The following is a 17,546-nucleotide window of genomic DNA, read 5'->3' as shown; positions in this document are numbered from 1 at the left end:
ATCGTCCTGTTTTGATCAGTGTAGGCCAATGTTGTTATCGATAAAAAAACATTTGCACAAGGCAAGCCGATGCACTTCTCCATGTTGGTAAGTATGGAGCCAGTTTCCTGCCATAATTCAAACCTGAAAAAAAGTTTCAAAGGCTTGTAAGTCTGGGTTTGAAAACTCAACACCTTGTAAAAAACGTTTTGCAACACTGAAAAAAGAGATTATAACCTGAAAAAAAATTCCAACAAAAATTCCAACATCTGTAAACATGATTTTGTGTTCTACTTTATCTTCTTCATCATTTTCACCAACACATTTTCAAAGTTCAAACAATTTCACCAGCGCATTTGCAGAGTTTCAAATCTGGCACTGTTCTAACAGTGTATTTCATTGTTTCCCGGTTTTGAAACCTTGTAAATGGGATTCTGCAAACAGGTGTTCATACATTGAGAAAAAAGTTTTGAAAGGTTGTATATTTAGTTTTAAAAACTTGTAAAGGTGTACGTTTACGCCATTGCAACGTATTTTTTCAGAACTGACTTTTCAGCATTGAATTTTCAGAGATTTGACCACACAGGCACAAGCTTTGAGTCACGTGAATATTGGCAGTGTTCTGTCACGCATATGTTTTGAAACTCCTGACAGTCAAGTCTGAAGAATAAAAAAACGTTCCTGGGGGCGGGACCATTTAGCTTTAAACCTATTGGTTGCTCTCGGCTGACGTACATTCCAATCACATTATTTTCATCGGCAGAGCACTGTCAATCACGCACAGCCCGGTGAACGGCACATGTGATTGGAATGTACGTCAGCCGAGAGCAACCAATATGTTTAGAGCTAAATTGTCCCGCCCCCAGGAACGTTTTTTTTTTCTTCAGATTTGACTTGAGGAGTTTCAAAACGAGTGTGCGACAGAACACTGCCAATATTCACGTGACTCAAAGCTTGCGCCTGTGTGGTCAAATCTCTGAAAAGTCAGTGCTGAAAAGTCAACACCTGTTTGCAGAATCCCATTTACAAGGTTTCAAAACCGGGAAACAATGAAATACACGGTTGAACAGTGCCAGATTTGAAACTCTGCAAATGTGCTGGTGAAATTGTTTGAATTTTGAAAATGTGTTGGTGAAAATGATGAAGATAAAGTAGAACACAAAATCATGTTTACAGATGTTTGAATTTTTGTTTGAATTTTTTCAGGTTATAATCTCTTTTTTCAGTGTTGCAAAACCTTTTTTACAAGGTGTTGAGTTTTCAAACCCAGACTTACAAGCCTTTGAAACTTCTTTTTTCAGGTTTGAATTATGGCAGGAAACTGGCTCCATAGGTAACTACATTAAAATGAGAACAATTAATGGGACAAAGAAATCAAGGGATATTTAGCATAGAAAAAATATTAATCGTGAGTTAACTATGGCATTAATGCGATTAATCTCGATTAAATATTTTAATCGTTTGACAGCACTAGTAGAAAAGCTTAAAGCTAAATTTTCGGTTTCATTTCACTTTGTTCGAGGACATTATTGCGTAGCACCTGTGAATGCAGTGAAGACAGTGTTACTTAGTGACGCTGAACAAAAGTACTTTCTCTCTCTGTGTCGGTCATTTGCTAGTATTGAAAAAGTTATTTAAAGCCTTTTTTAAAGTTAAAGAAATTAGTTGTTTTAACACTTTGTATTGTTTATTAGAAAGTGATGTATTTGGCGTCTTTTTCAAATCAAGCTTATTTTCAATAGGCTAGGACTATTTCAATTTAGTTTCATTCCATTTGCTTTTAGTTCCAAATTGGATATGACATCAATTTATCAGATCTGATACAATGTAATGAAATGGGATGCATGATCTATGATTAACAAGCCATGAACCATGTGTTGTGTCTATCTAGCACTCACAGCAGGAAGTTCTTTGTGTCCATCCAACCCCCGGTCGGAGAGCTGATGACCCCTTCTTTCATGACAGAGAACGAGTTCAAGAAAGAGCAAGGTAAATAACTAAACCAGCACACTAAAGATACCAGTACCGGGCTTTAATCAGCTGAAGATCGGCTTGCCAACCCAGACCCTTTTTATAACTCTCCAGTTGAAATTGGTTGGTATCCTTACCCAGAAGGTTGAATTCTTATTTCAAGTTGTTTTTCTATTTGAGATTGTTTTGCGGAGATTCTTGGCTCGTTCCGAACTTTCATCTTCAAATCGAAACCAAAAACATGTAATTTGCACATTTCTCTCCTGTGGTTCCCATGGTTTCCCGATAGAGATGCTCTTAAAGAATCTAGGTAAGTGGGCTTTGTTGTTGGCATCACTGTTCCAGCCGTCTGTTGCCACAACCTGCCTTTAAAGAGTAATCAAACACTAAAGCAGAGAATGAAGTAACAAGTTTGGTTATTGCATGTTTCCAAATTGGTGCCGTGAACTCGGGTTTCTGACCCTCCTCAAGTTATTTTAGTGTTTGTTTGCACTTCAAACCAACCTTACATAAAGTAGTCCTCCCTTTGAAGCTTTAAGCTGATACAGCCCTGCCTGCCCCCTCACCCCCACCTTGCTCACCACGTACCCTTGTCAGCGCCACCCCAACCCCATACAGACTGGAGGCCCTATCTTGCATCCAGCGCAATTTACTTTCTACACTGACGCATGTGTCGTTGCTAGTTTGCAACTGGCGCAGAGCCTTCTTTTCCCTCCACCGCCACGCGTCGGTAAATTAGGGAATGATCTTGCGCCCCAAGGGGCGGTTCGGCGAAAGGAGGAGGCGTGTTCTGGCGCAAACGTTCACTTATTTTGAAGTTTCCCGCCACAAACCAGGAAATACGTGGTTTAAAGTCAGTGGCTGTTGTTCAGATGCTATTTTAAGGGCGCAATGCATAATGTTGCTTGTGCACCTCCCGCATACACTTTGCTTCTCTCATCTACCTAGCCACACATTCTTGGTAAATTATTTAGGAAAGAACAGCTGATACAGCGGTAATAAGTTGTACTTTAAATCAATGCATCTGCAAACACCGTACAGCAAACACATATTTTCTTGCAACCCGGTATCACGCAATTTCGTGCTCATGCGCAGAAACGTTAATCTATTGAATCGTGTCCCTGAGCATGATTGTCCGACTTTTTTCGTGCTACACAGAACAAAATGTAAACCAATGCATTCTGAATGGGAGCGTTTCTCCGATGTTTCCGTGCTACACGGAGCGAAATGTAAACCAATGCATTTTTTATGGGAGCGTTTTTCAGACGAGAGAGAGAAAGAGAGAGTGTGTGCAGACAGTACAGAATTTTTAAGCAGACCTCCTCAAAAACAGAAACGAACATGCTCCAAAGAACGACGTTTCTCAGACAATTAAAGTTCTCCACAAAACGAAAAAAGAGAAAGAGAGACAGAGAAAGAGAGACAGAGACAGAGACAGAGACAGAGAGAGAGAGAGACAGAGAGGCTTCAGAAGGGATGTGCGCCGATAGGACAGTGCACCCTCTAGTTATATATATATGTCAATATTTCCATTTTTGCACTTTCGAATAAGACCTCCTCAAAAACTGAAAATAAATAAATAGATAAAAATAACCGTGCTCCACAGAACGAAATGTAAACCAATGCATTCTGAATGTGAGCGTTTCTCCGATGGCAACCCTATATATATATATATATATATATATATATATATATATATATATATATATATATATATATATATATATATAAATATATTCATTATAAAGGGGAGGCCCTCTTAAGCCCATCAGTTACTTGGCTCCGCAGTGCATCAGTGTCCCTCTCTATGGCTCACTCTCTCTCTTTTCCACTGTGTTTCGAGAATTCATATCGATATAACGAGAAAGGATGTAATGATAACGGCAAGGAAATAAAGGCTCCATGGTCATGATAATTTAAACATAATTAAATTAAAGCGTGTAACAAGGAAATGAGACGATCTAGTTGTGGGCCAGCAGAGGATGAATTTTAACCAAATTCGGCCCATAACCTTAATTTTTACATCGTTTTTATATTGTGAATATTTTGATATTGTCTGGTATACCTGAACCACACTTACATATTGGTGGAAGTGGATTTTCAATGGTCAGTAAGGCTACATATCTTGTTATAACGATAACTGAAAAAAACTACATGGTCTAAATATTATAGGCTAACTAAATAATTGTATATATATAGATATATATTTTAATATTTAATTAATTCAATAATAAACCAATGCATTTCAATCGGGAGATTTTTTCAACTTCAGAAGGGGGAGGGCTGCGCAGTGCATCATCTTGTTATTACGATAATTGAATAAAAGCTACATGTCTACTTATATTATTATAGATAAATTATTTTAAATTAAAAAAATTATATATATATATATATATATAATATATATTTAAATATTTTATTAATTCAATATTAAACCAATGCATTTCAATCTGGAATAATAATATTATAACTAAATAATTGTATATTTCTATATGTATATAGAATATATTTTAATATTTAATTAATAAAAAAAAAAAGCAAACCAAGCTCATTGATTTAACGAGGCAGGGTTATTTGAAACAATTAATACAATATGTGTGAGAGGTCATTCCTCTTCCTGTGTGTACTTCCTATTTATGTCTAGTGTACACCCCTACTGTCCACAAGCACCCCCCCTCCCCATATGGATTTGGAGAATTGTTGCCACGTCACAGTGGTCGGGGTATCATATACTGTATGTAACTAGAGGGTGCACTGTACTATCAGCGCACACCCCCCTCCCTCCCTCCCTCCCTCCCTCCCTCCCTCCCTCCCTCCCTCTCTCGAAATGGCACTGTTAGACAGAGGACGCAGGACAGCTCAAATCCTCCTCCTTCGTTTAATACATGAACAACAAGCATTCCGTATTGCGATTCGGATTAGTAAATCAAGTTAGTTCTCAAATAAATCAAAATGCCTAATCAAACATTGAAATCAAATCCAAGCAAATCGGTTAGATATCATAAACAAGTTTTTCTAATTACAATACCACTATGATATCTAATATCACTGTGTTGTAAAATAACAATGGTCTTCTATGGCGACACATTAGTGCCATAATTCACTAATGTGATAAAAGATACATTTGGGCGTATTATATTATTCCACACGCGTAGATATTAACTGCGAGCGCGCAAATGATCTCTGCGCGTGCGCAAATTACCTCTGCGCGCGCAAAACAGCCTCTCGCGCGCAAGCAAATTACCTCTGCGCGCGCAAAACAGCCTCTCGCGCGTAACAGCCTCTCGCAAATGATGTTCTGCTCTCGCGCGCGAATTTAGTTTTGGCACTATGGGGGAGGGAACCAAGGCAGGGCGGGCTTTCCTATGATTGGCTGTTTCTGAAGCGCGATATTTGATGGACAGCCCTCCTCAGCCCTCCTCTCATTCCATTCTGAATTGTACAGTAAATGGCTGAAACGATAGTTACGTATTGTAACTCTAGGTTCTATGAGTATAGGCGCAGCCTTTTAAGGCTATCGCTATTGGGTTATCCTCAGGCGTGAGCCTTAGCACTGAAAGATTTGTAATCCCCGACCACCAACAGTGTGGGCCTCAATTACGTCCGCGTGTGGCGTGCCTCAACGACGTCCGCATTTCGCAGATATAGTCGAGCGCCGGCGGACGTTCTGCTCCCAATAAACATCTTTTCTTCAGCTATTTAACGGACAATGAGGCCGACACTTAAAAGGCTGCGCCTATACTCATAGAATCTGGAGACGCGTACACGCGTTACATGCGCTAAAGCAACATTTTACCCGCGGTAGCCGCGTATGAGGCGCGTATATTTACGCCCGTATATTTACGCCCGTATATTTACGCGCGTATATATACGCGCGTATATATACTCGCTTAAGGTGCGGCCACACCAAACGCGTTACCCGCGTACCTCGCGTATAAAATCGTCAATTTTTCCATAGGGAACCATTGGTTTACGCGCGTATGAGACGCGTACACGCAGTACATGCGCTAAAGCAACATTTTACGCGCGTAACTCGCGTATGAGGCGCGTATATTTACGCGCGTACATTTCAAGAGTTCAAAAAATTGAACTTTTTACGCTCATACGCATGACGATTAGCCGCGTTGCCCAATCAGCGTTGAGCTCGACCCGACGTCACTGGCAGAGAGTAGTGAGCTTGGACAGAAGCATACGGCCGACATCTTTCTTTATTCTGTGTGGAAATAGTAACATAGTTACGCCATTAAATGCTTTTATGGAAACATTTTTAGCGAGAAATGTGCATTTTACTTTCATAATGTTCGCTCGGTGAATGTGAAGGATGTTTGGTTTGATAGTTATGACGAAGAGGGAACGCTCCGTTCACTTGCATGGACAGAGTCTCTGGTTACTAAGCAACCTCAACGTCTTGGCGGACTGTATATCTGCTGATCAACACTACAAATGCTGGAAACACACCAGACACACCATGTGAAGTTATTTAACCCGATTATTGTTATTTATATCCGAGATTATTTAATCTAACCCGATCTAAACTCTATCACCCAAACACGGCGGCGTATGGGTTTTCTACCTCGGACTCCAGCGCAGCCACGGCCGACAACTTTCTTTATTCTGGGTGGAAATAGTAACATAGTTACGCCATTAAATGCGTTTATGGAAACATTTTTAGCGAGAAATGTGCATTTTACTTTCGTAATGTTCGCTCAGTGAATGTGAAGGATGTTTGGTTTGATAGTTAGGACGAAGAGGGAACGCTCCGTTCACTTGCATGGACATGGACTCATCTAGGCGCGAGCGTAGGCGCGTTAGGAGCGTCTGCCCATTTTTGACACAAAATGGTCAAGCAACATTTTAGCTGCGTTACGCGCGTAAAAATTACGCGAGATACGCGTCTGGTGTGGCCGTACCTTTACATTTCAAGAGTTCAAAAAATTTAACTTTTTATGGTACGGCCACACCAAAAGCGTTACCCGCGTATCACGCGTATGAAATCGGCAATTTTTCCATAGGGAACCATTGGTTTACGCGCGTATGAGACGCGTACGAGCGTTACATGCGTATAAGCAACATTTTACTCGCGTTAGGTGCGTATGAGGCGCGTATATATACGCGCGTATATATACGCGCGTACATATACGCGCGTACGAGGAGTTCAAAAAATTGAACTTTTTACGCGAGTAACGCGCCGCAATAGCCAATCAGCGTTGAGCTTGACCCGACGTCACTGGCAGAGAGTAGTGAGCTTGGACAGAAGCATACGGCCGGCATCTTTCTTTATTCTGTGTGGAAATAGTAACATAGTTACGCCATCAAATGCTTTTATGGAAACATTTTTAGCGAGAAATGTGCATTTTACTTTCATAATGTTCGCTCGGTGAATGTGAAGGATGTTTGGTTTGATAGTTATGACGAAGAGGGAACGCTCCGTTCACTTGCATGGACAGAGTCTCTGGTTACTAAGCAACCTCAACGTCTTGGCGGACTATATATCTGCTGATCAACACTACGAATGCTGGAAACACACCAGACACACCATGTGAAGTTATTTAAGCCGATTATTGTTATTTATATCCGAGATTATTTAATCTAACCCGATCTAAACTATCACCCAAACACGGCGGCGTTTGGGTTTCCTACCTCGGACTCCAGCGCAGCCATGTCCATGGCAGCCACGGCCGGCAACTTTCTTTATTCTGGGTGGAAATATTAACATAGTTACGCCATTAAATGCGTTTATGGAAACATTTCTAGCGAGAAATGTGCATTTTACTTTCATAAGGTTCGCTCGGTGAATGTGAAGGATGTTTGGTTTGATAGTTATGACGAAGAGTGAACGCTCCGTTCACTTGCATGGACAGAGTCTCTGATTGCTAAGCAACCTCAACGTCTTGGCGGACTATTTCTCTGCTGATCAACACTACGAATGCTGGAAACACACCAGACACACCATGTGAAGTTATTTAACCCGATTATGGTTATTTATATCCGAGATTATTTAATCTAACCCGATCCAAACTCTATCATCCACCCAAACACGGCGGCGTTTGGGTTTCCTTCCTCGGACTCCTAAATCCAGCGCAGCCACAGGCTGGGGGGGGGAGTTTTGGGCGGTCTCATCTACGCGCGTTACGCGCGTATCTGACCATTTTTTACACAAAATGGTCAAGCAACATTTTAGCTGCGTTACGCGCGTACATGGTACGCGAGGTACGCGCTTGGTGTGTTCGCGGCTTTACGCTCATACGCATGACGATTAGCCGCGTTGCCCAATCAGCGTTGAGCTTGACCCGACGTCACTGGCAGAGAGTAGTGAGCTTGGACAGAAGCATACGGCCGACATCTTTCTTTATTCTGTGTGGAAATAGTAACATAGTTACGCAATTAAATGCTTTTATGGAAACATTTTTAGCGAGAAATGTGCGTTTTACTTTCATAATGTTCGCTCGGTGAATGTGAAGGATGTTTGGTTTGATAGTTATGACGAAGAGGGAACGCTCCGTTCACTTGCATGGACAGAGTCTCTGGTTACTAAGCAACCTCAACGTCTTGGCGGAATATATATATCTGCTGATCAACACTACGAATGCTGGAAACACACCAGACACACCATGTGAAGTTATTTAACCCGATTATTGTTATTTATATCCGAGATTATTTAATCTAACCCGATCTAAACTCTATCACCCAAACACGGCGGCGTTTGGGTTTCCTACCTCGGACTCCAGCGCAGCCATGTCCATGGCAGCCACGGCCGACAACTTTCTTTATTCTGGGTGGAAATATTAACATAGTTACGCCATTAAATGCTTTTATGGAAACATTTTTAACGAGAAATGTGCATTTTACTTTCATAATGTTCGCTCTGTGAAAGTGAAGGATGTTTGGTTTGATAGTTATGACGAAGAGGGAACGCTCCGTTCACTTGCATGGACAGAGTCTCTGGTTACTAAGCAACCTCAACGTCTTGGCGGACTATATATCTGCTGATCAACACTACGAATGCTGGAAACACACCAGACACACCATGTGAAGTTATTTAACCCGATTATTGTTATTTATATCCGAGATTATTTAATCTAACCCGATCTAAACTCTATCACCCACACACGGCGGCGTTTGGGTTTCCTACCTCGGACTCCAGCGCAGCTATGTCCATGGCAGCCACGGCCGACAACTTTCTTTATTCTGGGTGGAAATAGTAACATAGTTACGCCATTAAATGCGTTTATGGAAACATTTTTAGCGAGAAATGTGCATTTTACTTTCGTAATGTTCGCTCGGTGAATGTGAAGGATGTTTGGTTTGATAGTTATGACGAAGAGGGAACGCTCCGTTCACTTGCATGGACATGGACTCATCTAGGCGCGTCTAGGACTCACATTTAGGACTCACACTCTCATCTAGGACTCACATTTTACCCGCTAACGCGGGTAAAATGTTGTTGTTGTTGCATGTAACGCGTGTACGCGTCTCATACGCGCGTAAACCAATGGTTCCCTATGGAAAAATTGACGATTTTATACGCGAGGTACGCGGGTAACCCGTTTGGTGTGGCCGTACCTTTACTCTTGTTTCGTTTTGTGGTGCACTTTAATTGTCTGAGAAACGCACGTTCTGTGGAGCACGGTCATTTCAGTTTTTGAGGAGGTCTACTTAAGAAATCGGAAATATCAACATATATATAACTAGAGGGTGCACTGTACTATCTGCACACACCCCTTCTGAAGCCTCTGTGTCTCTCTCTCTCTCTCTCTCTCTCTCTCTCTCTCTCTCTCTCTCTCTCTCTCTCTCTCTCTCTCTCTCTCTCTCTCTCTCTCTCTCTCTCTCTCTCTCTCTCTCTCTCTCTCTCTCTCTCTCTCTCTCTCTCTCTCTCTCTCTCTCTCTCTCTCTCTCTCTCTCTCTCTCTCTCTCTCACTCTCTCTCGTTTCGTTTTGTGGAGCACATTAATTGTCTGAGAAACGCCCGTTCTGAGGAGCTCGTTCGTTTTTGTTTTTGAGGAGGTCTGCTTGAAAAATCGGCAATATTGGCATATATAATTAGAGGGTGCACTGTACTATCTGCGAACACCCCTTCTGAAACCTCTCTCTCTCCCTCCCTCTCTCTCTTTCTCTCTCTCTCTTGTTTCGTTCTGTGGAGCACGATAATTGTCTGAGAAACACACATTCTGTGGAGCACGTTCGTTTCAGTTTTTGAGGAGGTCTGCTTAAAATATCTGAAATATTGACATATATATAACTAGAGGGTGCACTGTACTGTCTGCGCACAGTCTCCCTCTCTCTCGTCTGAAAAACACTCCCATTCAAAATGCATTGGTTTACATTTCGTTCTGTGTAGCACGGAAACATCGGAGAAACGCTCCCATTCAGAATGCATTGGTTTACATTTCATTCTGTGTAGCATGAAAAAAATCGTTCTCTGGGACACGATTCAATAGATTAACGTTTGTGCGCATGAGCACTAAATCACGTAATACCGGGTTGTATCTTGACACAGACATCTAAGCCCATATCTTTAAGGATTGATGAGTATTCGATCCTGAGAAAACAAGTGAGTGAGTGTTAAAAAGAATCAATGAATGTGAGCGCGAGTAAAAGAATGAATGAATGCGGGCGTGCGTAAAATAATTAATGAATGCGGGCGCGCGTGTGTGCGTTCATCTGTTTAAACACACCCAAACTAAACACGGAACGCATAATACAGTCCATGCCAATGTATATTAACGGGGGGACATATGCATATTAGGAACACAAGTCGATAACGATATTGCATACAATACAATACTATCGTGTATCCACGATAATGTATACAAAACATAAGAAACTATGTTTGTTAATGAATTGCGTGTATCATTAAATAGAACCACAGTTACCGCATATCATATGTGTGTTAAGTTTTCTTTGCCGACATTTATTTGAGGATTAAATTAATTAATTTCTGAAGTTTTTGAAAAGAATGCTATTCCACGTGTGAATTAGGCCATATTATTTGGCCATAAACTGAGGCATTTGAAGTTTGAAATTCATGTGGTCATGCATCTGTTTCATCGGAGACTGCAAACGTCCTTTCAAAATATCAACTCGTCATATTAAAATGCGCTTATGGAGAGTGCCATCTGGAGATGGCACTCTCATTGGTTTATTAGACTTTACGGCCAAACCACGTAATTGGGCTACTTCAGACCAACCCTTTTTAGATTTGCGCCGGGCGCAAGAGTCATTTATCCGCCGGTAAAATAGCAACATCGCCATAGAACCGCCCACAAAGCTACTTGCGTTTGGCGCTTCTCACTTGTGTTTCAGACCATTAAAATAGGGCCCTGGGTCTGAAAGAGACAAACTAGCAGGATGATACAGAATGATGGATCTGCAGTCGTTCATGGTTATTCACCACCATCTACTGACCATGTTTGCATTTCAGATTGGAGTTTAAAGCGATAATATGGAACATTCCTCATTAGAAAATCTAAAAACAACTAAGGCCCCGTCCACAGTACACTAACCCGGGTAAATGTAAAAACGCACATCCGTTATCCGAAAGGGGAAACATTAATCAAGCAGAGAACTATTTTATTTACATGCTATTTCCATAATGATCTAGCTTACTACAATCTGCTACAATGACCCATCCCGTACGGTAACATTATAACACGCTCATAAAGTTATTTTGAGAATGTGGTAGGAGACTCATCTGATGGCACGTTAGAACTGCCAAAGCTCTTCAGCGAGCCTTGCTTATTAGGAACTTCATTAGAAGGAAGTGACAATGCGAAAAAACTTGAATGCAAGGCACCTGAAACCCCAACTGCTCCCCGGGCGCTGCAGTGTGGCTGCCCACTGCACCTCGTGTGCCGGTGTGCACCCATGTGTGTGGCCCTATGACAAGGTCGCCCCTCTGTGTAAGGTGACCCCTCTGTGTAAAGTCACTCCTCTGTGTGTGTATGTGCAAGTGTGTATGTGTTCAAGGGCTCTCGGATGGGTCAAAAGCAGAGAAAGAATTTCCCCCAAAAAGGGACAATAAAGGATAACTTAACTTAACTTAATGGTAACGCTCTACAGCAGAATCGAAACAATTACGTTTTATTGAAGTTTTATTATGAAGTATTTTGGTAACGGACATTTTAGTGAAGCCAGGGGACGGTTACAGTGATCACCCCGACTGGTGTTGTCCTTTAAGGTTCATATGTTGGTTGTAAGATAGAAGCGCTGTCTAGAACTAATGAGGGCCCCTGTGCGTTAGAACTGACTGAACCTACCTGATGAGGGTCCCTGTGCGTTAGAACTGACTGAACCTAACTGATGAGGGCCCCTGTGCGTTAGAACTGACTGAACCTAACTGATGAGGGCCCCTGAGCCTTAGAACTGACTGAACCTAACTGGACTGCATTTATATAGCGCTTTGTTAGAACAAGTTGCCACTCAAAGCGCTTTACAATATTGCCTTATATTCATGCACACATTCACACCGAAGGCGGAGTCAGCCATGCAAGACGAAAGCCAGCATTTGGGAGCAGTTAGGGTTAGGTGTCTTGCTCGACATTCAGCCAACCCGCTCTACCTATCAGCCAACCCGCTCTACCCTCTGAGCTATTTCTGCTCATAGCTATGAGATGTAATTGGGAGGAAGACTCATACCCCTGACCAAACTAACATACACACACACACACACATACACAAACACACATACACACACACACACATACATATACCCACTATTTCAAGCGCTTTGAGTACCTTGAAAAGTGCTATGTAAATGCAAACAATGCTGAATTGCAGATGCAAGCACTATCGTTATTCTTAGGCTTTATTCTTTATTTCTTTCTTTTCTTCCTAACACTAAAATGTTGCGACCTAACTACTTCAAAAAATGTTCAACTAGGGACTCTATTCAATTTTTAAAATGGTCACATCAGATTGGAATTGTGTGTTACTATTACATTGTTTTAATACTTTAAACTTTATTAAATATTTTACTTTTAAAATATAATTTTTATAATGGAAGTGGTGTAAACGGTGTCCGCCCATTCTCTGACACTAGAACTACTTTAGGCTTCACATCCTGCTTATTTTTAGCCGTTAAATTTTTTTCAAACATCTAACAAATCAACACACTTTGAACTTCAAATACATCTAAAATATATCAAATATACACAGATTTATATTAGAATCAATATAAATCAATATCAATTTTCAGAATCAATAGTTTATTTTCACGCCTGCATCGTATATTTTCAGTTGGTCTCATTGACTGACGTTGAGGGTGAGAATTCCACCCGCTCAAGACAGAGGTGCCATCTGAAAAGCGAACCATATTGGGCGTCGCGGAGCATAACAATGTCAATATTTAACATAGAAAAACAATGTTAAGTTAAACGGTTTGGGTATTTCTTGTTTCACTGGCGCTTAAATTATTAATCTATTGTAAATATGATTGATAGATATCAGGTGTTTGTCTGTGTGGACCCCCGTTTATATGGCTAGAGGCTGGGTGCTACATATCCGTTGTACTTCCGGGAGATGCTAAATGCTGACGTAGTTAAAACGATATTATTTTTCACATGATGCTTTCTATGCTTCATCTCTTATCTCAATTAACTAGATGGGAAAGAATATTGTCATTAACAAACTTGTCCAGAGATGACACACACACGCACACGCACACGCAAACGCACACGCACACACACACACATTCAACCATTTCAACTTTATTAGCTCAGTTCAGCTATTTTATATTTTTTATCTCAAATGTATACAAACTTTAACTTTAGTTATTTGTTTTACTCTTCACTTATATTTGTTTCCACCCACTTTAACTTTATTAAATGATGTGCATGTTTACGCCATTTAGACTTTTGAACTCTGTTCAAATCTTTTCACGTGATTTAAGCCATTCCACATTTCTTTACGTCTTGAACTATGTGGCTTTATTAAAAAATATTTTTATTATCACATTTGCACAATATCGATACCTCTTCATGTATTATGTTGTTGATGTATGAATCCACTTACTGTCAGGTCAGATGGGAAACACCTGTACATCCATGGCCAACGTTACATCCAGCTTCAGTATAAAATATCTTAGATATATATTATAAATACATATGCATATATATATGTAAGAACACAAAGCTGTAAGGTATTCTATGTTTTTGTTATATAAAATTCAGGATAGTTCCTAATTTTTCAGTTCGCTGTTTTTTAATTAAGGGGGAAAATTGCATTACTCAATAACCAGATCAGGTCATGCACTCAGTTTCTGCAGACAAGCTAGACCATGCACGTCCTCAGGAGAATGTCATTACCAGAATTATATCGTAAATTAATATCTTATTTTCTCTTTTGATGTAGCAGGCCGAGATTTTTTCACAACATGTGTATGAAACAGAACTCTCTTAAAGCCGATTAAAAATAGCCAAAGCTGACGGTCTCCCTTTAAGTAGATAAGGGCCGTGTGATTCTCGGGAAACCGTCCAGGCTCAACACATGGCCGATAAGAGCAACCCCTTCAGGAGAATCCACTGCTTGGGTTTTGTTTCCTGTGGACAGGACGGCGACCAGAGCTCTTTGTTCTGTCCTCCTAATGCGTCCCCTCTTGTAGGTCAGCTGATGGGCATGAACGAGATAACGGAGAAGATGCAGCTGCCCGAGAGGTGTCAGAATGAGCACGCCATTGTCCAGAGGGTGATAGCCGCGGCTAACCTCAGCAGGGTGCCTTGTGGCTCGGATAAGGAGTGCAGGTGAGGGGGCTTCACACTGTCTGTCAGATTAGGAACGTCCAGTATCAGCCCGCGGGTTGACACTGGAAAGTAAATCAGGCCGTCTTGCTTATAGGATGCCGACAGGTAAACATTGCAGACAAGCCAGGAAATTTGGTCTGGGAGTTGTGTATTGTAAGGGCTCCCTAGCCATTACAATATCCTACTCTGTTGTGATGTTAAAAATACCCTACATTACACTCCAGGGGCGGAGTGAGGCACTAATAGCCACCGGGAGAATTCTCCCGGTGGCTAAAAAATCTGTAAAAATTAATGATATAATTATAATTAAGAAAATAAAAATGTGTAAAATAGGCCACAGTTCTGCTCTGTGCGGAAGAGAATTGGTGCTCCGAGAATTGGCGCACTTCCTTACAAGACCGGTAACCATAGCAACGCCGGTAAACAAAAGCACTTCGATTCTGGCCGTAGTGCTCCCCTACAGCCATCCGGAGGCGCACAGAGCTTTTGGCCGTGATATTATCTATACAATTATATTATACTATTATATATAGAACGTTATAAGACACTGTCACCGAGTGTGAGAGGAGAGTTGACGGAGAAGATGGCGGTTGAACTAGTTTCAAAGTTTATACAGTTTATGCTCGTAATACCGGTGTAACGTGTTGACACGACTACTACTACATGTTCCAAATCTGTTAACATATTCTCCATCCATTAAAAGAGAAAGATCAGTTAAGTCATTAATTCGTCTGAAATATACCAGCCAGCACATACACATTTGACTAGCAGCTTGTGCTAGCTCCCGCCCAGCAATAACGTCAATGGTGGAGCTCTGGCTAACTGTTTTTCTGTCAATTCACCTGCACAACTCATTAATGTCTGACTTCGGAATAAATCCGTTATTTTTGAGCACTTAGATGCATCCCCCTCCAGCATCCGCCTCTTCTTTATTCTGGCCTTTTCAGCCCCTCCTTTCACTTTTCTCTTCTTGCCTTCCATGAGTGCCACAACAAGCAAAAGCAAGCAACCATGAACTTGCTTGCTCGCCTTCTCTGTCTGACGCGTATTTAGGGTCATGCCATTAGACGTGGGGCCGCTCATATATTCCCCTCCATTTCCGAAAATGGACTTGACCTGCAAGCTGTTTATGGATAAACGCATTTCCCAATCCCAGGAGTCTTTCCTCCATTCTACGTCAATTCAAGAACAAACAAATCAAAGTAAACTGTAGTTCGTATTATTTATTTATGGCCATGAAAGTTCTGTAACGCCTGAATAATGAAGAATTAAATGAAGTAAAAATAAATTATATAAAAAAACAAAACATGAATGAGACATAGAGAGTAAGCAAGTGGTATAAATATTGGTTGGATGTTATCGAGACATATATTGTTTATTTCATGGGAATTTCATTGCGTCTTGACGGGACAAAATTATGCTCAGGGCCGGCTTGCAGACGCCTCGCGGCCGCTCACAACTATGGGCCGGTCCAATTGACTTCGCAGGCCGCTACACAATTGTGGGCTGGTCCACCTGACCTCGCTGGCCGGCCGGCCGACCGGGAAATCTCCCGATCGTCCCGACGGCCACTCCGCCTCTGTTACACTCTTATTTGAGTAACGATGACAGTGGCCAAAACAATGTTATGTTCATTCTGTGTGATGGCCTTGTTTATTTTATTTATAGTGTTTTGTGGGTAAATTACACACATTTTTTCATGTTTATTAAGTATTCAGTCAGCTTTCCTTACATCGAAAATAACAATTGTAAGGACAATGCAGCTGTATCATGTATGCACATTGAGGAAATGTTGTCGTGCTGATTTGATGGGAGAATAGAATAGAATAATCTTTATTGTCATTGTACAAGACAACAAAATTTAGTTTGGAGCAGTCCTCCTCCAGTAATCACCAGGGAGCAGTTAAGTCCTGTGTTTTCAGGAGTTTCTTGATGTAAGGGGCCCCCAGTGTTTCCCATTTATTATAATTTGTTAATTATAATTTGTTAATAAGTTTAAATTGCTTTTGTCCAACAAGACCCTAACACCCTGCAGTACAGACCCTAATACCCTGAAGTATAGACCCTAACACCCTGAAGTACAGACCCCTAACACCCTGATCTGGTCTCCTCTGCCTTTCTGACTTTCCATTCTGACCTTGGCCTTAACTTAACCTCTGACCTCTTGGCTACTTTGACCTCTGCACTCTGACCTTCAGTTCTCCTGCTCCTCCTCCTCCTGGTCCTCCTGTCCACAGGTTTGCTGGGCGCACCGTGACCAGCGGCAGCCTGGTGCTAGTCACCGTGGCGACCAAAGAGAGCGGGCCGTCCCAGTTGACCATCAACTGCGAGAAGATGGTGATCGGCACCATGCTGGTGAAGGACATCCTGCTGGCACTGACCCAGTGACCCCGCGGCCACCCCTCCTCACCCCCACCCTACGTACCGTAACACCACCCGCTGACCCAGTGACCCCGCAGTCACATGACCCCTCTTCTCACCCTACGTACCGTAACACCCCCTACGCGGTGGTTCTCCCGCTGGAAGTTGTGTCAGTGTGAATAAACCCAAGTTATTTATTGTTTGACTTGTTTTCCCTCTAAAGATGTCCCCTTTACCTCGGCTTTGTGAAACAACTCTAGTAGATAGAAATTGAAATAAAGCGTGACTGAAGGCAAGAGTGTAATGTAAGTGGTTTGTTAGACAATCGGACATGACTTACAATGACATCGTAGTAGTTAAGCAAAGCCCCTTAAACTGTATAAACAGCACCACCTGGGGTACATGAACAACGGCTGTTTTCGTATTGGATCAAAATTGTTTCAGATGATATACATTTACGCCATCACTGTTGTGGTTTGAGTTTACTCCTTAAACGGTT

General features: G+C 41.6%; 1 protein-coding gene across 9 annotated transcripts in view; it reads left to right on the top strand.

The window, feature by feature from the left end:
- The window catches only part of ap3b2 (adaptor related protein complex 3 subunit beta 2), a 59,480-nt gene extending 42,137 nt beyond the window's left edge, over positions 1-17,343 (top strand). For 5 of the 9 annotated variants that reach the window (XM_030365120.1, XM_030365121.1, XM_030365122.1 and 2 more), the window contains 3 exons: positions 1,871-1,968; positions 14,548-14,686; positions 16,885-17,123. In XM_030365120.1, coding sequence (XP_030220980.1) covers positions 1,871-1,968; positions 14,548-14,686; positions 16,885-17,074 — 427 coding nt within the window. In that variant the 3' untranslated portion in view covers positions 17,075-17,123. Of the gene's footprint in view, positions 1-1,870; positions 1,969-14,547; positions 14,687-16,884 lie in introns of all 9 variants that reach the window. The other 4 variants (XM_030365123.1, XM_030365124.1, XM_030365119.1 and 1 more) reach the window with 2 other exon arrangements.
- The last annotated feature ends 203 nt before the right edge of the window (positions 17,344-17,546 follow it).

The sequence above is a fragment of the Gadus morhua genome, chromosome 9 (assembly GCF_902167405.1).
Source record: "Gadus morhua chromosome 9, gadMor3.0, whole genome shotgun sequence".
In the NCBI taxonomy this organism is placed as follows: domain Eukaryota; kingdom Metazoa; phylum Chordata; class Actinopteri; order Gadiformes; family Gadidae; genus Gadus; species Gadus morhua.
Note: the sequence above shows the minus strand (reverse complement) of the source record. Positions and strands in the feature narration are given on the sequence as shown.